We start from the raw sequence: 22,071 nt of genomic DNA, 5'->3' as shown, positions 1-22,071 counted from the left end.
GAAAAAAAAATTAAATAGTAATGAAGAACAAAAAAGAAATTGCTGCTTTGTAGATATCCAATTGTTTCTGATGATTTTTTATTTTTTATTTTGTGAAGTTGGAATTTACGTCCCTATACCTTTTAATCAGCTAGGCCTCTCTACAATAGTTGCAAAATCGGCAAGTGATAAATCTGATCTTTAATATTATTATTATTATTATTTACAAACTAGCAGTTGAATAATGTACATAGTGACGGTTAATATGCAGGTAGCTTAGAAGTTGTAAATTACAGCAATGTTAAATGAACCAAAGCATTTAAGGGGGTGTTTGGTTTTTAAGCACTTTTTTAATATTGAAAAGGTTAAAAAGTGTTTTTAAGCAGTATCTTCCCAAAAAATTTAAAAATAAGTCAAAACCAAAAAGTAGGATATCTTACTCACTTTTGGGCAAAACCCATAGTCTTTCAATACCACTCACCCAACCAGGGCTAGTGAAAAGTGGATCTGGATTGCAATAACTGAAGAAAATGAAATTGGCAACACTCTTACTCCTTGTGATTTGCAGCAAAACTTCTTGTTGGGTGAGTCCAACTTTTGGTCCACAACAAAAACATTTCGTTTTACACTAAAATTTAGACGTTAAAAGTTAATATCTGCTGTTAATTTATTTTATAAAAAAAATTTTTTTTTTTTACATTAAACCTATTTTTGTTACATTCTGAAACTGTGACTTATTTATGTCAATTTTATTTCATTGTGACTTAAATAGATTTGAGGTCACTTTATCTTCTTCCTTTTTTTATAACTATAATAAAAAGATAAATCACCCAGTGTTTTGTGACACCTTTATGACCATCGTGATTTTTATCTTATTGGGTTTTCTTTTTACCTTTTCTACTATTCAGGAGTACCTTAATTTTTTTCTAAATTGGACACTTCAGGTGAGAATTATTAGTTGCCTCCCCACAATCAAAGAGTGTTTCGTCAATTGGACCAAGACACAATAGAATAGGACGTGGCAGAATTTATGAAGAGAAGACTAGCTAGACTCTACTACATCCTTTTCTTGATAAAAAGTAACTAGACTCCACTAGTTTCCTTCAGAATTTGACATAGTCCGCCACGGGCTATATATTAAATTTTGGACAGGAATATGATCTATGTAAAATGACAGAGAGATAAAATCGTGCAATGTCATTTCTACATCTTACCCCCAAATGAAATATTTCATGCAGTAGGTTCCATCCATCGCATCACAAAATAATGACAGAGAACAATAATTAAAGTTAAAGCATAAGTGAAAAGGAATAGCTCAGTTACAATGAGAATATCGTATCAAAACTCTAAAGCTGCTCTCAAAATCATGTTCTAATGTTCTCTACAAGTTGAATGAAAAAGGGATATAACTCAAACTCCCACGCTATCACGAAATAGAAATAAATATAGAGCCAAGCCTCCTTACCACATCATCCTCACTTCTTTGACTTCTTAGATCCCCTGCAAGGGCAAGCTTTTGTTAATTTTGTTCTAATAACTTAACAAGAGGAAACAATAGCATGTTTGTGGAGAACTTACTGGGCTGGCTGGGCTTGGGTGGCTGCCGCTGCTGCAGGTTGTACTGGCCTCTCCCCTGGTCCCTGAGAATTGGAGAAAAATACCAGCTTTTTTAATTCCCATGCACTGTCATTTCTACGTAAGACAAAATTGTTGACAACTAGCAAACAAAATCATGCAAAAACAACTAGCTCTCCTCTCGAAAGAGAGAACATGTCAACCAAATTTATAACTTATTACCAGAGCCAAACGCTCCTCCCTCCTTGCAAACTTTCTTTCCCTACTTGCTTTGTTCTTTGCCCTCCTGGCCTCAAATTGGTCGGACAAGGTCTTCTCTCTAGCCTTTTCAGCCTTTGTTTTGTGAATGTTTTCCATTAGCACACGCTTGTTCTTGAAAACATTACCCTTCACCTTCATGTACATGTCATGATACATGTGCTTGTCAATCTTCTTCGACTCCCTGTACTTGCGAAGCAAGCGCCTAAGGACTCTCATCCTCCGCATCCATAGCACCTTTGTGGGCAACCTAGCCTCTCTGGTACCCTTGCGCTTACCTAAGAAAAGAGTCCTCAATATCAGGAGTCACTGAAACAAACTTCAGCAGCAAAATTTTCATTAAAAGATAAGATTAGGAGCAATGACATTGTTAAAGCAAGGTTAACATTTCTTCATGCAATGGGAAGACAACTAAAACTAGAAACCGAACCAATCAAATATAGGTGAGACAACAGAAAGTAGGCAAATACATATATCAATTTCTCAGCAAGGAATTATCAAAAACAAACTAATTTGGTCAAAACACAAGGCAAACTTAAGACTAAAACATAAACCACCTTATGAAGAGAACTAGTATCTCAAAACAAAGAGTGCTCGAAATACAATATGGTAGCAGTAGTTTGAAAGAGTGGGACTTACCATATCCAGAGTGGCGGCCCTTCCTCTTTGCTTCCTTCATTCTGCGGGCACGAGATCTTGAGTGTATTTTGGTCGGTTTCCTGATGATGAAACCATCCTTCACCAACTTTCTGATATTTTGCCCTGCACTCAATGCAAACAGGGGAATTAGAGGCAACCAATATGTTTAGAGAGTCTGAGAAATATATTACAGTAATCTCATACTGCTATTGTCAACTCTTTTTGAATGGAAGTAAATAGGAGTGCTTACACCAGGTTCGATTAAAGCAATATGTTCATATATTTTCTATGCCTTCCAAAAATGTTAAGAGCATTTAAATTCACTGTACCTCAAGGATAAAGGAAATAATGTAATACCAATAACCCACATTTCCAATTCACATCATAATAACACAAAAAACTAACACCAGTATGAGCTACTAACTTTTTGCAGTTGTTAAAAAAAGGTCAAGTATCTTCTAAACAAATAGAAAAGGTCTAGTATCTTGAACAACCGATTGACAGTAAATCAATTCCTGCATAGACTACTCAAAAATGAAAAACACCCTGAACTTAGATTCGAAAAACTAATCCTCAATTTCAAACTACTTCCTCTGTAAAATGGGACAATTTTCTTTTTTGTCTATCCAAAAAAAAATGTCACCTTATTATAATTAAAAACAAAAAAAGACTTTAAAATTCCTTTTTAACTTTAATTGTTTTAGACCACAAGTTTTAAAACTCTTGCTTTTTTTCTGAAACATTGTACCCAGTGACACATAAAATGGGACGGAGGGAGTAATATATATGAGAATGACACTCCATTTACTTCAACACTCCCAAAAATTGTAATATTAGACAATTAAGGCCTGAATTTTTACTAAAAGAATAAAATTGAGTGAGATCGAATTTCTAGTATGGGAACATCAAACATAATTCTGAACTGATGAAAGTTGAGGAAATAAAAAAGAACGTACGAGAATTGGCCATGGAGATTTCATTGCCTTCATTGGGGTCAAGCCAAACCTTGCCCCTCCCACACTTGAGGACGCTAGCAGCTAGCCGCTTCTGTAGCTTCAACGACACCATCTCCCTTTCCCTCCACCTCTCTCTCTCTCTTTCTCCCTGCAGTGCTGATAATTATACTTAAATGACTTAGGGTTTTTTAAAAGGTCTCATCTTTTTTTACTTTGTATCCGGGCCTCCAACTAAACTAAAACGGCCCATCTAAAATGTTTCGCCTTTTAAGTCCAAGGCAAGGCAATACAAAGGTAATTGATGCTCGGACTTGCAATTCATGGGCTGAAGTGGACACGACAGGTGACCCCCCCAAAAAAAGGCTTATTGATAGTGTATAAATAGTATATAAAGAATTAGAATTTATCAGAGATGTATATACTATTTATATATAGTATATTGATCAGCTCATTAAGGAAGATGAACTATTAAAAGAACTTTTAATGATCAATAGTCTTTCATACCGATCAACTCAAAATTTCTTCTAAACAGTCCCAACTTTTATATATGAGTTCCTCTCAATGATTCGAGTCTTGTGATATATTATTCACTCAAAATAATTTATATTTGCGGCACATTAAATTTTAAAATAAAGCTTTGAAGAAGCTTTTAATGGTTGAACATGGAGCCTTAAGCTTCCTTTTACGATTTCAATCACAAATAAGAAGGAAAGAAGCGGAGAAGAAGGAAAAGAAGAAGCCCTTTAATGGTCGAAAGAAGAAGAGCTAAGAAGAAGGAAGAAGAGTGAGAAAGCAATGAGCCACACATAACTTAAAAACCTTTAAAATTAATGAACCTATAAAAATTTAAATTATGGATCTGCTTTTAGACACGCATGACTAAATTTTAGTTGCTGCTTGAACTCTAGTAATATGACTTCAAACTTAAAGTCTTGTCAAAGCTAACTTGAAAGTTCGAACCTAGCATATTTAAAATTATTCAAAGTGAGTAAACATACAAAAAAATCTATAAAAAATTATGTACAAGGTGAGGGTATCTGTGAAGTTTCTAAGCAATTAGTGTGTCATTTTTATAGGAAAAACTAACCAATTGCACAAACATTTCTATCATATTTATTAATTCTCCCTATAGTTTAAAATAATTATATTTTATATCACTAATTAATAATTTCATATCAGATTTTAAATCAAATACACCTAGATACATATTTTTTGCTACCAGATACACTGAAATAGGAAGAGAGACGAGCGAAAATAGGAGAAAGGCAAATGAGATTTGTCTATGTATTTCAGATATGGCGAATCACACTAGATACATGTATCTATATGTATCTAGTGTGATTTGCATGTACTCGGTATACTAGTTATGTAGGAGAGTGGCGACTAGTGAGCAAGATCGAAGGAAGGTGAGTGAGATTTGTCTATGTATCTCAGATACATGTGAATCTACTTAGATATAGTGTATCTAGAAAAAATATCGCCTAATTTTGACTCAATGTATCCCAAGATATATGTATTTAAACGCACCAAAATCTAGTAAGATTCATAATATTATAAACTAGTGTCTGTCAAAGTAATTAACTCATAAACTAGTAGGATTTATTTACGTTATCCTCTCTTTTTTATTTTAGTGTACATGCATTCTCTATCTCACTTATGAACTACTATTACTCATATATATATACCACTACATATTTATTCATGGCCTTGAGCAATTGTTGTTCTTCTCATTGCAATCACAATTAGTTAGAAATTCAACAAGAAAGACTTAGGTTTGTGAATAGGGTACTCCCAAAAAAGCTTAGGCTTCAAAATTTGAAAGAAAGACAAACCTGAAATGCGCAACAAACAAAAGTTGGTTGTTTTAAAGAAGCTTTAAACATAGAAGAGAATATATCTGCAATGGATTTATGGTGGGGATTTGGAATGAGGAGAGAGTAGAAATATAATGTTGTGATATAAAGGTGTAGATGGAAGTTAGTTAGACTGTTAAAAGTAGTTAAGTGCAGCATAGTCTTTCTAACTGAATTAGTTGTAACAAACTTTTATGAAGCTAGTTAAGAGTTTGTTAATTATAAGTAAAGTATGCTAGTTATAAGTAGCACCTACACTCATTATAATCATATACTTTCTACATGATTCAATGAGAGTCCTCTCTTCTTAGATATTCATCTTTATTTCTTTTTTTTTTCTTAATTGTTTCTGCACTTACTTTCATGGTATCATAGCCATCACAGTTAATATTACGAGAGACATTTTTGATTGAAGAATCAAAGGATCAAGTTTCTGATCTATAGATTCATCGAAGCTCTGTGTTGGTCAACAGATCAGCGGATCAATATCAGAGTTCAAGAAGATTTTTCAAGTTGTTTGAGCTTTGCTTCCACAATAAAAGTTGATTAGAGATTCAAAAATGGTAGTTGGTAACAAAGCAGGGGAGTTGCCTTCCTCAAATGGTCAAAACACTAGTACTACTTCTTCAAATGGTAGTTCCATGGTAAGTCAACGTATTAACTATAATCACCCTCTTTTTCTTAGTCATAAAGATGTCAGTGGAATAAGTATCATTGCATTTTAATTACTTGGAATTAGGAATTATACTTTGTAGAATCGATCATTTAGGCTAGCTTTGTTGGGAAGAAACAAGTTAGGACTAGTTGATGGATCATGTAGAAAAAAAAATTATGAAGAAGAACTATGGGAACAATGGAAGAGAATAGATGCTAAGTGAAGTCATGGTTAATGAACTCAGTGTCTAAAAATTTACATAGTGGTATTGCTTTTGCATCAACTGCTTTAGATGTGTGGAATGATTTGAAAGAGAGGTTTGATAGAGTAGATGGATCTAGAACATATAGTTTGCACAAAGAAATTGCTTACTTGCAGTAAGGCACAAGTTCTATATTAGTATACTTTATTAGACTCAAGACTTTGTGGGATAAGTTTGAAGTCTTAGTGCTAGCTTCTTGTTGCAACTGTGATAAATCCAAAGGTTTTGTAGCTCATATGAATAAACAGAAATTGTATCAGTTCTCAATGTGACTAAATGAGTCATATCAGCAGTCAAGGAGTCAGATCCTAATGATGAATCCACTACCTAATATCAACCAGGCATATGCACTAATTGTAGGAGATGAAAGTCAGGAGCCAATTGTTACTCAGACTAGTAGTTTGGGACTGAACACTGTTGGCAATAATTTAGGATTGAATTTAGTAGATGTAGATCCTAGTGTTATGTACTCAAAGGTGGAGAGTAGTTCTGGAGTATCTCAAAAGTTCAAGAAGAATTTTCCATTGGTATATGACTTCTGTAAGTGCAAAGGTCACAGCAAAAAATTTTACAACAATATAATGGATTAACCACCTGATTTTAAGTCCAAAAGGAAAGCTCATATTGCTAACTCAAACTTTGCTATAAATGACATTAATTTTCTCGTTAACATCCAGTCTAATCAAGTCAACTTTGTTATGGAATGAACACTAGTGTTCCTTTGCATGGATGGAAAGGCAAAAGAAAGTTGGATACTTCTAATGCTATAGTGTCAGTTGAAGCAATTGATACTTCTAAAAATAAGCAAGTAAGTCAGGCTGAGAATGAAATGAAAAAGTTACTTCAGGGGTGCACATTTTCAAAGAAACAATATGATCAAATTATTCAAGTATTGAATCAAAAAATAGACTCTACTACAAATACTGCAGGTAAGGGCCTTATTTGTATCTGAAAATAGTAAAGTCTGGATCATAGATACAGGAGCAACAAATCATATGGTGTCTAGGTTGGATATGTTAACTAAAGGATCTATTACAAAACTGAATGCTCCCAAGGATGTAGGATTACCAAATGGTGATATCACTCAGGTCACTCATATTGGTTCTTATAGGTGACCTGATGTCTGTAAGCGAGATCATAAAACTCAAATTATTATGAATAGGTCTTTCTAATGATAAATAAGTATGGACTATGTTTCGTATCCTTCTTCCCTGACTTTTGTATATTTTGAGAGCTTTACAGTGGGAATGTGAAGGAAGTTGGTAATGAAGAAAGAGGTCTGTACTTGTTGTGGAAAAAGTTAACTCACAAGGCTGATACTAATACACAGGAATCTGTATTGACTGTTGACAAAGTTCATTCATACACTAAGAAATAAGATATAGAGCTGTGACATCAAATATTGGGTTATGTGTCTTCAGTAGTACTTAGTAAAATGTTTGATATGAATAAACATAGTGTTTGTAAGGTGTCTATGTGTTTACTTTGTCCTTATGCTAAGCAAACAAGAATTCAGTTTCCTTCTAGTAGTATTAAAAGTTGTGATTGTCTTGAATTACTTCATGTAGACTTGTGGGGTGTTTATAGTACACCTACTATTGATGAAAACAAGTATTTTCTTATAATAGTTGATAATTTCTCAAGGATGACTTAGTTGTTTCTACTTAAACAAAAGTCTGATGCATGTGTATCTCTAAAAGTGTTCATTCAGCATGCTAAAAATAATTTGGGAAACCTATCAAGGTAATAAGGTATGATAATGGCACATAATTTGTTAATTTAGTGTGTGAAACCATGTTTAAGGAGTTGGGGATTATTCATCAAAGGTCTTGTCCCTACACTACACAACAAAATGGAGTGGCTGAGAGGAAACATAGACATTTACTTGAAATGACAAGAGCTCTAAGATTTCAGGCAAAAATACCTTTGAGGTTTTAGGGACAGTGTGTGTTAGTTGTAGCATATCTTATCAATAGATTACCTAGTTGTGTCATCAACTATCAAACTCCTTACGAGAGACTTTATGGTTCTAAACAAACTTATCTCACTTGAGAACAATTAGATGTCTGTGTTTTGCCAAAAACCTTACTGAACGCAATAAAATGATGCCTAGATCTAGGTCTGCAGTTCGTAAGGGATATTCAGAGGCTCAGAAGGGATATCTGTTGTTTGATCTAATTAATAAGTCTTTTTTTGTCAGTAGGGATGTTATTTTCAGGGAGGATCTATTTTCTTTTTCACAGTTAAATCCATCTAAGACACCACCTATGTTTCTAGACACAGTACAAGGATTAGAGGTGTTGTTTTAGGATATCCCTGAGCCTCCCTATGAGGTTATTAGTCTTGATGAATTACTTAATGTATCAATAGATACCAATCCTATATTATGTGATTTCTAATGGTGTTGAATAGGAGAATGATTGGATGGCACAAGATTCCTTCACAGAAGAATATGAGTATGCTCATTCAGAGATTGAACCTATTATTGAAGGATCAGTACCTGCAATTCAAGATGATGCAGTTGCACCTACTATCAAAAGATTTACCAGAACAACACAACCTCCTACTTGGTTGAAAGATTTTGTTTCTCTTAACATCAACAAAAAAGTTCTATATTCAATGTCCAACTACATGAGCTATGCTCACTTATCTCCTACCTATCAATGTTATATTGCAGCAACTTCTGCCATTAAGGAACCTACTACTTATGCAAAAGCAGTGAAGGACAAGAGATGGGTGGATGCTATGCAAGATAAAATTCAAGTTCTTGAGAGTAACAACACTTGGGAAGTTACAGATTTGCCACATGGTAAGAAGCCTATTGGTTGTAGATGGATTTATAAGGTTAAATACAAGTCCACTGGGAAAATAGAAAGATTCAAGGCAAGGTTAGTTGCTAAAGGCTATAATCAACAAGAGGGCATAGATTGCAAGGAAACATTCTCAGCAGTGGTTAAGATAGTTACAATCAGATCTATAGTAGCACTTGCTGCATCTAGAAATTGGTATATTCATCAGATGGATGTATTCAATGCTTTTCTTCAAGGTGATCTAGAGGATGAAATTTATATACAACTTCCTTAAAGTTTTGTCAGTCAAGGGGAGAATGTGTATAGATTGACAAAGTCCCTATATGGACTGAAACAGGCACTAAGACAATGAAACCATAAGCTCACTGAAGCTCTTATCAGACTAAAGTTCAGGCAGAGTCAATATGATTATTCCTTGTTCATCAACAAGTCAAAGGAAGGTATCATCATTGTACTTGTACTAGTGACTGATAGTAGTTTGAAGTTGATAGAAGAAAAAAAGAAAGCTCTACAAAAGGCATTTAAGATGAAAAATCTAGGTGATTTAATGCACTTTCTAGGTATTGAATTCACTTGATCAGTAGAAGGCATATTAATGCATCAAAGAAAATATGCTCTTGAACTAATAGCTGAAGTTGGAATGTCAGCAACCAAACTTGCAAGGACTCCCACTGACATTAATGTCAAGCTAACATCTAAGCAGTATGATCAGCATATGAATAGAACTAAAGAGGTCTCAGATGATCCTTTGGTAGATCAGACAATGTACCAAAGATTGATAAGAAAGCTTCTGTATCTTAATATGACAAGGCCTGACATATCCTTTAGTACTCAAACTTTGAGCCAGTTCCTATAACAACCTAAGAAGACCCACATGGATGTTGCATTAAGGATAACTAGATATCTAAAGAGACAAACTAGACAAGGGTTGTTGTTGTCAAGCTGCTCAGACAAAGCAGTTACTGCATTTTGTGATACTGATTGAGCTTTTTGTCCACTTACAAGAAGATCTGTAACAGGATACATAATAAAACTTGGAGATTCTATGGTGTCTTGAAAAGCAAAAAAGCAGGCTACTGTGTCAAGGAGTTCAGCAGAGGTTGAATATAGGAGCCTGGCCTCCACAGTGTCTTAATTGGTATGGTTACTAGGAATGCTAAAAGAAGTTGATGCTAAAGTACAAGTACTAGTTCAAGTTTATTGTGATAGCAAGGCTGCTATCCAGATTGTTGCAAATCCAGTGTATCATGAGAGGACTAAACACATAGAAATTGTTTGTCATTTTATAAGAGAAAGACTACAACAAGGCTTGATTAAAGTGAACTATCTTCCTACTACAGAGCAACCAACTAATATTTTGGCAAAAGGATTGTCAAGGCCACAACATGAATACCTTCTGACCAAACTAGGAGTGTTGAATATTTTTATACCTCCTCCTAGTTTGAAGGGGAGTATGTGTTGTGATATGAAGGTGTAGATGGAAGTTAGTTAGACTGTTAAAAGTAGTTAAGGGCAGCATAGTCCTTTTAACATAATCAGTTGTAACAAACTTTTATGAAGTTAGTTAAGAGTTTGTTAATTACAAGTCAAGTATGCTAGCTATAAGTAGCACCTACACTCATTGTAATCATATACTTTCTACATGATTCAATGAGAGTCCTCTCTTCTTAGATCTTCGTCTTCATTTCTTTCTCTCTTCTTAATTGTTTCTGCACTTACTTTCACACAAATATATATCAGAGTGAAGTGTGCCCTGGCAATGGGATTGGGCTAGCTGTTATTAATTGGATGTTTTTGTGAACGCAAGGAGTTGTTAATACTACAATTGCTCTGGATTCTGTTTTTGGGTTGCTAATTAAGACAAGGAGGAAGAATAGGCGGCCAACGTAACAGAGAAGTACAAGTAGTAAAGGTTTGTGTCTTCACTATATATATGTTACGTTGTGAGAAAATTAAAGTATAGCTAAGCTAAGGATTGGTAATTTCAAACTTAATTTGGAATCGAATATTGAAACAAGTGGCTCGATGCAAGGGTGGTGGAAAAGGAATACAAAAATTGTTGAGGAATACGTTAGAGGAAGCAACTAAATACTATTCCTCTATCCGTATAGTATTAGGAGTAATATAATATATGCTATAGGATTTAATTACATGTAAAGATTGTTGCGGCTGGTGAGGAATATAATATGTACGTTAGAGGAAGTAATTATATATACTAGTAGCTAGCTAGCTAGTAGGATTAATATATATATATATATATATATATATATATAATATGAGGGTCATACGTTTAGCGTTTCTCTTTATTTTTGGATCAAAAACATTATACTATTAAAGAAATTAAAGGTTGTAATACGCACAGACAATTGTCATCGATTGAATTGAATAAAGTTATCATAAAAAGTGGTAAACAACTAAAATCTTATATATAAGATGGAGACCTTTGAAGAAGAAATTAACATACAACTATTTCAACGTGATACTCTCACTCAAAGCTCCTCCTCTTAATCAATCACATCGAGATTTTATGTTATTATAATAATATCAGCTCGACCCCTACCATAAAAATATATCCGATGCTTCATTATAATAATGACTTGTTGCAATTTTTGAAATCAACACTAGAATAGAAATTTTTATTTTTTATAAGCAAACACAATAGACTTGGCAACATTTGACCAGTTGGGGGAATTCAAAATATTCAATAATAATAGTAAGAGATAAGAAAAGTGGAAGAGAGAATGGAAAAGGTAAACACCTAAATAATAATAGGTACTTTCTCCCCAAAAAATCTCTTCTTTGCCCCAAACCATGCCTTATATTTAAGTCACCCTGCATCACAGGGTACAATTTAGTGATATAAATTATTCCTATTAGTTAGTTTCTTCTGTTCGTTTTACTCCACTTATTTTGTATAAAACGACGAATTACTCCTAGGTAATCTAAGAGAAGCATAAACCAACTCTTAACCAACATACTTGTAAAAAAATTCTTAGAAAACACAGGTAGATGATCGAGTTTTGGGTACACGTTATTAAATTTATGACAATCCAAGTCAGTCATAATTAGCGATAATCATATCATTTTTTAACTAATCTCCAGAAAATAAAGAAGTAATTGAGTGAGATTAAAAATATGAAAGATAAAAGATAATTAAATATAAAAGCGAAGGTACATTATTTAGAATATTATCACTCAAAATCAGTATTTTCCTTTTAAATATGATTGTGAATTTAGGGCGAAGAAAGAGAATTTGTCAATTAATTAATTGCCTACTAAGAATCACCAATTAGTTATCGGCTAGATAAGTATGAGTAGTGTACGTTGAAATTGGTCAAATGTAGATACACCGTGTAAACAAAATAAATGGTTGGCTTTTTTATGCTACCAAGAGAACGACATTCTTTCATGCTTAATTGGCTATCATATAGTAGTATGTGATTTTTATTTGTCAAAGCTAATATTTTATTCCTTGATTATTTGATACCTTTCTAATCTCTATGCCTGGCACAAATTAAATACGTAGGTAGTAGGACATAAAGTTTTAATTGTCCATATTATATGGTTCTGTTCGTATCAACTTATTTGTTTTGTTACAAAAAATGCATGCCAGGTTCAACACTGCCTACTTGGTAAATCTCTTACAAACCTCCATTGACACCAAAGCTTACATTGCAGGCAAACTTCTCCATGCCCATATACTCCGAATTGGCCTTTCCGCTGATACATTCCTCCTTAACCGTCTCATAGAATTGTATTCCAAATGTGGCCATATTCACGCCGCACGACAACTGTTCGATCAAATGCTTGAACCAAATATATATTCTTGGCACTCCCTCTTGGCTGCTTATTGTAAGCAAGGTCAGCTTGACAATGCCCATAAACTATTTTTGAATATGCCTGAAAGAAATAGTGTATCATGGAACACTCTCATCAGTGCATTTATTCGAAACCGTCATGAAACAAAGGCCTTGGAGGTTTATTCTCAAATGAACGCCCATGGTTTCTCACCCACCCATATCACATTGGCTAGCGTTTTAAGCGCCTGTGGCGGGTTGGCTGAATTGGAGTGCGGCAAGGTGTCTCATGGTTCTGCTGTCAAGTATGGGCTTCACAAGAATTTGTATGTTGGGAATGCTTTGTTGAGCTTGTATGTAAAATGTGGCTGCCCTCAGGATGCGTTGATAGCCTTTAGGGAGTTGGATGAGCCTAATGAGGTTTCCTTCACGGCAATGATGTGTGGACTAGTTGATACTCACCAAGTGGGAGAGGCATTTGAAATGTTTAGGTTAATCCAGAGGAGTGGAATTAGGATTGACTCTGTTTCATTGTCTAGTGTACTGAGAGTTTGTGCTAAAGGTGGGGGTTCCAATTTTGGTTGGAATGGTGAGACTGATAATCATCTACCTAATATGCAGGGGAAGCAAGTCCATGGTTTCACCATTAAACTTGGATTTCAAGGAGACCTTCATGTGTGTAACTCCTTGCTTGACATGTATGCAAAAAATGGTGACATGGAAAGTGCTGTAGTATTGTTTGGAAACCTTTCTGAAACTAGTACTGTTTCTTGGAATGTTATGATAAGTGGGTTTGGACAGAATCATGATAAAGAAAGAGCCATGGAGTACATGGAAAGGATGCGGGGTTTGGGTGTTGAACCAGATGAGGTTACTTACATAAATATGCTCACGGCTTGTGTTAAATCAGGGGATGTTGAAAATGGCCGCTTGATATTTGAGAGCATGGCTTGCCCTAGCTTGATTTCATGGAATGCTATTCTTTCAGGCTATTCACAGAATGAGGAACATCTCGAGGTACTAAAGCTTTTCAGAGAGATGCAATTTCAAAATCAGCGACCTGATCGGACCACTTTGGCTATCATACTTAGTTCATGTTCAGAGATAGGGTTTCTAGAATGTGGGGTGCAGGTCCATGCTACTTCATTAAAGTGTGTCTGTCCAGGAGATCTATATATAGCTAGTGGTCTTATTGGTATGTACCTAAAATGTGGTAGAGTAGAAGCGGCTGTACGTATTTTTGATGGGCTCACTCAAGCAGATATAGTCTGTTGGAATTCTCTAATTACTGGTTTATCCTACAATTCATTGGATAAAGAAGCTTTTACTTTCTTTAAGCAAATGCTACAGATGGGGATGTTACCTAATGAGTTTTCATTTGCTACTACACTTAGTTGTTCTACAAAGCTATCCTCATTATCGCAAGGGAGACAACTTCATGGGCTGATAATTAAAGATGGTTATGCTAATGATGTTGTAGTTGGAAGTACTCTGATTGACATGTATTCCAAATGTGGTGATGTAGATGAAGCCAGGGTACATTTTGACATGATGCCCTATAAGAATACAATTACATGGAACGAAATGATACATGGCTATGCACAAAATGGTCGTGGAGAAGAAGCTATTTTCTTGTATGAAGACATGATATATTTAGGAGGAAAACCTGATGTTATAACCTTTATTGCCGCTCTAACTGCTTGTAGTCACTCGGGGCTTGTAGACCTGGGGCTTAATATATTCAACTCAATGCAGCAACAATATGGGTTGAAGCCACTTGTTGATCATTACACTTGCATAATTGATTGTTTGGGTCGCGCTGCCCGGTTTAGTGAAATAGAAGAACTCATAGATAAGATGTCATGCAAAGATGACTCTGTTGTCTGGGAGGTTTTGCTTAGTTCTTGTAGGCTCCATGGAAATGTAATCTTAGCAAGGCGGGCAGCAGAAGAGCTATTCCGTCTTAATCCGCAGAATTCTGCCCCTTATGTGCTTCTAGCAAATATGTATACATCGTTAGGGAGATGGGATGATACAGAGGAAATTAGAGTAGCTATGTTGGAAAGGCAGGTAACCAAGGATCCTGGTTTTAGCTGGGGATGAATTTTTGAAGTAGTAGTAAGTGTAGCTGGCAGTTTTTAATTTTGACAGACAGCTAATGGAAAAAATGCCCCTATTTGTTAATGGCATGAAATTATTGCATATGTCTCATCTACTTGTAGGTAGTTGATATGTTCTGATGGAGGTAATGTGATAGCTGATCAAGCTCGGATTTCTCAAAAAGACCTCCTAATTTTTAGATATTATTTCGATGTACTGTTTAGTCTCTGGAAAAGAGCTATATCTTGGCAAATGTCATAGGCGGGTCATAGATTTCTTGTGTGTACTGGCTTCTCATTTTCCCAACTGGGGGATGAAAATTCTGGATATTCTTCTTTCTTCTACTGACTATCTGATATTGATACTCTTCACTTCTGTGTTTGTATCATTTTTCTGGGCCAGCAGGATACAACTGTGACTTACTGGAACTAAGAGGCTCCAAGCCTCCAAGTCACATGGAGAATGCACAAAGAAGTTTTCTGTTGCATTGCAACAAATGTTAAAAGGTCTAACACCAATCAGTGAAAATGGTCTAAAGTGTACATGGAAGGTACAAAGCATGTATAGCTTCCTTTATGCAGATTGTGCCTCACTGTTGCATATCTTAAGAGCCAAAGTCCTATGTGGACATGCACTTTTTTAAGTGCTGATCCTTTTGTGAACCTTTCTTCTTCGAATATCGATGGAGGAGCTTGAGATACAGCCACAGGCATAGCAGGTTGAATCTCGACATGTAATATACTGCTTGCAGTTTGCAGGGTTAATTCAAAATACAGCCAGTACTAGTAGAAGGAAATATATACCATTTGCCCTTTCAACTTTTATGGTTTGATGAGTGTAAATTTACAATTTTTCACTATTTGTTTATTGGTCCTGCAGGGAGAAAGTTACTGGAGAAGCATTGACCCCTAAGCAGAGTATTATCCGTCGTCATGTCATCATTTTGTTAAGGAATCTAATAGGCAATCATTATTTAGTTTCAGTGGAAACATAGTTGTCATCTAATTTTGGCGCTTGTGCTTCTAGAACACATCTTGTGCAGTGACACGAAACAACAAACTGAAAACATTACTCGGAAAGTATTAAAGGGCACATGTGAACCTTATGCACTTAGGAGTCGCTATTGAGTAGATAAACCATAGCTATAAATCTTGTACAGTAGTTGGTTTGGAACGTCACTTCTCATGCACCTTGCAATCTTGTCCCAATATTGCCACTTTGTAGGAAGTGGCAATCTCGTTAAACATACTAGAACAATTTACGATTTTTCAAGTAAAAGATATGAAAGTACCCATTACGCTAGGCTTTGTTCGTTTCCTATATCTGTGTTTCCATAACAACCAAGGTAAAACCAACAGGAAATCCTGCCTCTTCCGGTATTTTCAAAGTTCTTGTATGCAATATGGCAACATGACATTAACATTGACAGATAAATATTAGAATTTTGGAACTGAGAAAATCGTGATTTACATTGCTGCTTGGTTGACCTGATAATCTTTAAAGAAAAAGTAAAAATATAGCAAAAAGGCAATAGTATAGGGCTGGCATTCCAAAAACAGAGAGTTAAAATACTGATCCCCCAAAGGAATAAACTCTACTAACTTCCCTACAGCTCCTCAAACCCTTCTTCATCCCCTTCTTCCTCTATTCTCTGAAATTCTGTCCTCCAGATTTCCACCTGTTAGGATACAGAAATGTTTAGCTACTAGGGATCTCAAGAGAATGAGAATACATTTGGACAAAACTATACTGGTATAGGAAATCTACCTGATCATCAGAGAAGCGTAGATGCTCTGCAACAAAAAGTATGCTCGTGCTGACTCCTGACGCTCTTTTTGCAGAATTTTTACTGAGGTTTCGTGCAACTTCATCATATTCAATCATCTTAACCCGAAAACCATAGCTTATAAATAGATCGTCAAGCCACTTCTTTATGGCAGACTGAACACAAACCAAGAATTAGATTGAGGATTCTCTAATGCTTTGATTGAACAAAGAAACTGTCTGCTCAATTTACAAGATCACCAACCTGGTCTCCAACATCAATTTCAGCCAGCCAGACAGGAAGTTCTCCCAAGAAAAGACATCCCTTCATGGCTAAATTACTGACGGTGGACAAGATATCTTTAAAACTTTCCAAGTTCACAACAGGCAGTCCCTAAAAATGAGGTCTATTGTTACTGATAAGATACTCTATACACATGAATTCCACATCAATTGGACACTATTGACCATAATACATATACTCCCTCCGTCCCATTTTATATGATGTAATTTGACTTGGCACGGAGTTTAAGAAGAAGACAGACTTTTGAAACTTGTGGTAAAATAAGTGGTAGATAACGTGTGACAATAAAATCATTTTATTAAGGGTAAAATGGGCATTTTTAAAGTTAAATTGTTACTAAATATAAAAATGTGTCATTCTTTTTGGAACTGACTAAAAAGAATAGTGAGTCATAAAAATTGGGACAAAGGGAGTCGCAAGTTCAAACCCAAATGAGGATAAAAGTGGCCTTTTGAACACAGGGTGACCTAGAAGTGCAAGATGATCTGTCTTGATGCTGCCAATAGCAGCGATATTTAGGAATGTGAACAACCACAACAGCCATTACATGCAGTGGACATCAAGGCACCTTCCTCTTTCAATATAAAGGTGAGCTCCAAATACATTTATGCCCAACGAGGAGTGAAGGTTGAGAAAAGAAGAGGGGCGGCAGATGAGTGGGAAATATACATATTGTGATTATATGTCAGTGAAGCCAGTAGCCTAGACAAATGAAGCCAAAGATGGAAACAAGTTTCACCATTAATGAGAAGTTTGCTACAATTTGGAGCACAAAGACAAGCATAAACAGCTGTACTCAAGGAAGATGCTCACTGGCATGCCAAAAGTTAATCTGAAATTTTCAGTCTCTATGACATGCGGCCCAAGCTCTGTGTTTTTTCTTTTCTAGTTATTGTCTTTTCTGGTGGATGAGAGGTGAGTAAAAATCCTCTTCTTTTGTTTGAGCTTGTATGGATGAAGAGTCAGCAGAGGTTAAAACTTTAATTATATAAACACCATAAATGAATTCATACCTCATAGAAGGTTAAAAGAAAAACCCAGAAACCATATATTCACCTGAAAAGCCCATATACTTGGTCTTGTACCGCAGAATCCTTTACTGCGCAGTATATGTTCTATGTCAAAAGACTCTGATGGGACATGAAAAGACATGCATCCTCTTGGAATCTTAGCCCCAGCATCTATGTCATCCACAGCAGTACCGTAAGAATATGCTTCATGTACTCATCAAACCAACACATAGGAATAAAGACAAAATAGTAGAAGGAAAATCTAGGAAGAAAAACAGTACTCTTCAAACACAACAATAATACAAATCATAGATGCCATCGAAAAAAGCATGGAAGTCTAATCAAGAATTCACTAAGCTCAGAAATAATATAGCTAACAATGTCTCTTTTGATGCCTGAGGAATGGAACAAATAGATGATTCTTTCAAATAGTGAGTCTACATTGAGAGTAGCGAAAGATCCTTCCTATTTTTGGTGTAAAGAGTACAGATAGCTGGCAAATTTGAGAGATGCCAACTGATGACATGGTTCATAAAAACAATTTTGAGTTAAAAAAAAACTCATAACCAACTCAGCGTGATATATTAACAAATCTACTAGTATGTCTGGTAGAAAGAGCCAAAAACAGGAAGCTACTATCTCAACATCATAATTTTGGTTATCACGTTTACTCGGATAAAAGAACAAAAGGCATTAGCTTATTTTCTTTATCCCCCCCCCCCCCCCCCCAAAAAAAAAAAATTGCTTATCAGTATATCCCAAAAAAGACATTTTGCTTATCACTATATCCCTCTCATTATATTCCATTTTACTTATAGCTAGAAGAAGCCTCATCTTTTCCCCAGTGCCTCAACTAGTTTGGAATTGAGATATAATTGATTGATTAATAGATTTCTTTATTATAACCATCATTAATTGATTTCTAACTAGAAGATATATATATAAATAAATAAAATGGCAGACAAAGATAGTAAATAGTGGTAATAGCATCTTCTATGAACTACATAGCATGGCTATTTGGAGTCACAAAAAGAAAGAACTTTTACAAGATCTGAAATTTAATTTTTACAAGTCTAGGTTTATATTTTTTAGGAGAAACCAAGGAAGTTACTCTAGGGTGTTATGGTTTTACTACTACCAAACCTGTTGGATTTGCAAGGTAAAGTAACTCCTGAGGCTTCTACCTCGTAACAGATATACAAAAGCTCCTTTAACAACAACAACAACCCAGTGGAATCCCACTAAGTGGGGTCTGGGGAGGGTAGAATGTACGCAGACCTTACCACTATCTTGAGGAGGTAGAGAGGCTGTTTCCGAACAAAAAGTATTAGGAAACCTTTATTTCCTTATACAGAAAGTATTAGGTTTTAGTGACAGGAAAGAACTGTTTTCTTGAGATACAAGAGCTGGAAAGAATTGGGACAAAGATGGAAGCATGCATCTAACATAAGGATATAGTTTCTACAAAAATGGGAAAAAAGAAAGGGATCTGCCGATTTACTTAGTTGCTGGATCAGAAGAGGGGAAAACAAGAACCAAAAGAAGTGCTGGAGAATAATCCCAGCATGCATATGGTGGATAGTTTGGATAAAAAGGAATGGGAGATGTTTTGAGGATAGATTTAATTTCATATAAAAAGTTAATTGTAATTGTATTGTATCCTTGTATTTTTGGTGTAAAGAGGAATGTATAGAGGAAGTAGAACAGATAGTTGATCTTTTAGGCTCTTCGTAATTATTTTTGCTCCTTTGTGTCTCTTTTTTGGAGGTCTCCAGCATTAAGGAGGAGGGATCTCTTAATGCATTCAGCTGGAGGAAAGAACAAAATAAATTAGAGCTGGATGATACAATTTTCATGTATTAGGGAATTTACATCTGCAGACAACAATTTAGACTTTGAAAACATCCTTAGGCCACCAAAAGATGGTAGCTTTGAAAGGAAAATGGAGGAAACCGTTGTCTGTTCGATTTGACTAAAAGCTATTGTTTACGAGATTCTACCTAAACATCAACCCCCGCCTGAATAAGAAAGAATGAAGAATGAATTCTGTAGCTGGCATAATCTTTTGGAAGGCATAATCAACGATTGCAGGTTAAAAACCGAATATCAACATAGTTAATATAAAACAGTAAATCAGATCTCATATATAGCAGTCTCATTATCAAAAATAAAACAAAAACAGAATAGAGAATCTCATAAATAGAAATCTAGAGGACATGCAGAATGGTGTAAGTTGTGCATTGGTTCCCATAGACTTACTTGTCCACACACCAACTATCAAAAAATAAGGGCTAGAACTCAGACAAAAAGGGAAAAGGATGTTAAAACCTTGAAGCTTCTGAACTGCTCCTCTAAATACTTTCTCGGGGCATATGCCAAATACTAAAGTTGATGTTGGCCAATTGAGCCTGTAAGGTCGTGTATCCAGTCCATCTGTTAACAAAACAACCTGCAGCATGTCTGTGGAGTACAGCCATCTAACTCAAAGAAGTTGTGAAAACCAATTAATTAGATCCTTGTTAGTATTGGTTTCATACCTGTTTCAGTCCATCAGTAGATTGCATTGTTTCGAGCAACTTGTCATCAATAAACTTAATTGCAAGACAGTAGGGATGCAGCTGTTGATCCATGTCTTGCAGACTATTAGAAGGAAGAAGGCAGCCGACATAAGGGTCAATAAAGAGAGGATCTGCAAAAGCAAGAGATAGACATCCGTCAAAAATGACTTGTGCATTATATGTCAAGTTATGAACAAAATAAAGCAGGATTTGGAGACATTCAACTTAGAATGCATTAAAAATATCTTACCTTTGATTTAAACAAATAAGCTTATCAATTCTAGTAGAAGATAACAGCACGTCACTCACTGTATAAGATAACAAGGAAGTAGATCCTATAAATATGCCAAGAAAGATTGCTGAATTGATATTACATTTCCTATAACTTGAAAAAGCATTCCATGCAGAATTATTAGACTGTCCCTTGCAAGTATTCCAGATTCTCTAATTTACAAGCTCGAGTACAAGGTAAGGTATTGGTTATGTCTTATGTGGGTTGGGCAACACACACTTACAGTAACTCAAACAAAAAAAAAGCGATCGAATTTCTGCTGTCATTCTTTTGAATTTCAACAACCCATTAAAGCACATTCCTAAGGCTATGGTAAGAACATTGAAAAATGGATTTGCCTGGAGAGTGAGACTCCCGGAGACGAAGTGAAGCTCGTTCAATGGCGGCCTGGAAAAAAGGGTCATTTTCTTGTTCAAACTTGAAGCTTGCCCGAGCTCTAATGCTGAAATATGTGCTCCTTGTTGAAAAGGGGCAAAAATGAACCCTCGGTCGGAAGACATCCATGCCTTCCCAATCACAATCCCAATCCCAATTCCAATTCCAAACAAATAAGTTGCCCTCTTCTTCCCCACACAAATGTATCTTTTTTTTAGGTCCTGTTATAAAATTAAGTAACTTACCAAATTAATTATAAAAATAGTGAAGGAAAGAGGGAAAGAGAGTAAATTGGAAAGTATTCATGTGTGTTTTTCTATTTGTGTGTATATTACAAGGATGGTTATATTTACGGCCAAAAAAGGGATTACAACCAAGTGGGCAACTTGCCCACTTTCAAGTGGGCCCCACTTGAGAAAACAACGTCCATGAAAACAATATCCACAACATTTATTTTCTAACACTCCTCCTTAAATGTCCATGTGAAATGTCCCTCGTTAAAACCTTACTAGAAAAAATTCAGTAGAAAAAAGTCTAGTGAAGAAAAAAGAGTACGCACATCTAGTAATACGCCTTGAGTGTTGCCTAATTAAAAACCTTACCAGGAAAACCCAGTGGGATAAAACCTTAGCTAAGGGAAAAAGAGTACAACACGTATTTTTCTCCCCTTGTGAAAACATCACTTAATATCTCGAAGACGACGCATTTCAATTTTCTATCTCATTTTCTCAAAGGCTGAAGTTGACAATGGTTTGGTGAACATATCTGCTAAATTATCACTTGAACGAACTTGTTGGACATCTATTTCGCCCTTCTTTGGAAGATCATGAGTGAAAAAGAATTTTGGTGAAATATATTTTGTTCTGTCTCCTTTGATGTATCCT

At 35.4% G+C, this 22,071-nt stretch overlaps 3 protein-coding genes across 4 annotated transcripts; 1 reads left to right on the top strand and 2 right to left on the bottom strand.

Moving 5' to 3' along the window:
- Positions 1-1,246: 1,246 nt before the first annotated feature.
- Positions 1,247-3,574, bottom strand: LOC129901457 (60S ribosomal protein L19-1-like). Its single transcript, XM_055976641.1, has 5 exons — positions 3,408-3,574; positions 2,452-2,574; positions 1,777-2,090; positions 1,558-1,619; positions 1,247-1,479 (listed from the first exon to the last, which is right to left on the bottom strand). Exons 1-5 carry the CDS (start codon positions 3,517-3,519, stop codon positions 1,455-1,457), a joined length of 636 nt encoding a protein of 211 aa, XP_055832616.1. The 5' UTR covers positions 3,520-3,574; the 3' UTR covers positions 1,247-1,454.
- Positions 3,575-10,639: 7,065 nt separating this feature from the next.
- On the top strand, positions 10,640-16,063 carry LOC129899145 (pentatricopeptide repeat-containing protein At4g20770). 2 transcript variants are annotated; one of them, XM_055973969.1, is made up of 2 exons: positions 10,640-10,899; positions 12,666-16,063. In XM_055973969.1, the coding sequence occupies exon 2, from the start codon at positions 12,791-12,793 to the stop codon at positions 14,885-14,887; it is 2,097 nt and encodes a 698-aa protein (XP_055829944.1). In that variant the 5' UTR covers positions 10,640-10,899; positions 12,666-12,790; the 3' UTR covers positions 14,888-16,063. The 2 variants fall into 2 exon arrangements, with proteins under 2 accessions (XP_055829944.1, XP_055829943.1); XM_055973968.1 differs by lacking the exon at positions 10,640-10,899 and having other exon boundaries at positions 12,252-16,063.
- A 232-nt stretch (positions 16,064-16,295) lies between these two features.
- LOC129899144 (O-methyltransferase 1, chloroplastic) lies at positions 16,296-21,492 on the bottom strand. The gene is made up of 7 exons (XM_055973967.1): positions 21,151-21,492; positions 20,500-20,651; positions 20,291-20,411; positions 18,009-18,133; positions 16,914-17,042; positions 16,652-16,825; positions 16,296-16,562 (listed from the first exon to the last, which is right to left on the bottom strand). The coding sequence occupies exons 1-7, from the start codon at positions 21,314-21,316 to the stop codon at positions 16,491-16,493; spliced, it is 939 nt and encodes a 312-aa protein (XP_055829942.1). The 5' UTR covers positions 21,317-21,492; the 3' UTR covers positions 16,296-16,490.
- Positions 21,493-22,071: the final 579 nt, after the last annotated feature.

The sequence above is a fragment of the Solanum dulcamara genome, chromosome 8 (assembly GCF_947179165.1).
Source record: "Solanum dulcamara chromosome 8, daSolDulc1.2, whole genome shotgun sequence".
Taxonomy (NCBI): Eukaryota; Viridiplantae; Streptophyta; class Magnoliopsida; order Solanales; family Solanaceae; genus Solanum; species Solanum dulcamara.
This window is presented reverse-complemented; position numbering and strand designations above follow the sequence as displayed.

Excerpts from the sequence above, each read along its gene's own strand:
- LOC129899145 (XM_055973968.1), top strand. The coding sequence starts at position 12,590 with ATGCATGCCAGGTTCAACACTGCCTACTTGGTAAATCTCTTACAAACC.
- LOC129899144 (XM_055973967.1), bottom strand. The coding sequence starts at position 21,316 with ATGGATGTCTTCCGACCGAGGGTTCATTTTTGCCCCTTTTCAACAAGG. Across the intron at positions 17,043-18,008 it reads CAAGTATATGGGCTTTTCAG|GGACTGCCTGTTGTGAACTT; the intron begins GTGAATATATGG and ends CCTCATTTTTAG. Across the intron at positions 16,563-16,651 it reads TACGCTTCTCTGATGATCAG|GTGGAAATCTGGAGGACAGA; the intron begins GTAGATTTCCTA and ends GTATCCTAACAG.
- LOC129901457 (XM_055976641.1), bottom strand. The coding sequence starts at position 3,519 with ATGGTGTCGTTGAAGCTACAGAAGCGGCTAGCTGCTAGCGTCCTCAAG. Across the intron at positions 2,575-3,407 it reads AATCTCCATGGCCAATTCTC|GGCAAAATATCAGAAAGTTG; the intron begins GTACGTTCTTTT and ends CATTGAGTGCAG. Across the intron at positions 1,620-1,776 it reads GGGAGGAGCGTTTGGCTCTG|GGACCAGGGGAGAGGCCAGT; the intron begins GTAATAAGTTAT and ends TCCAATTCTCAG.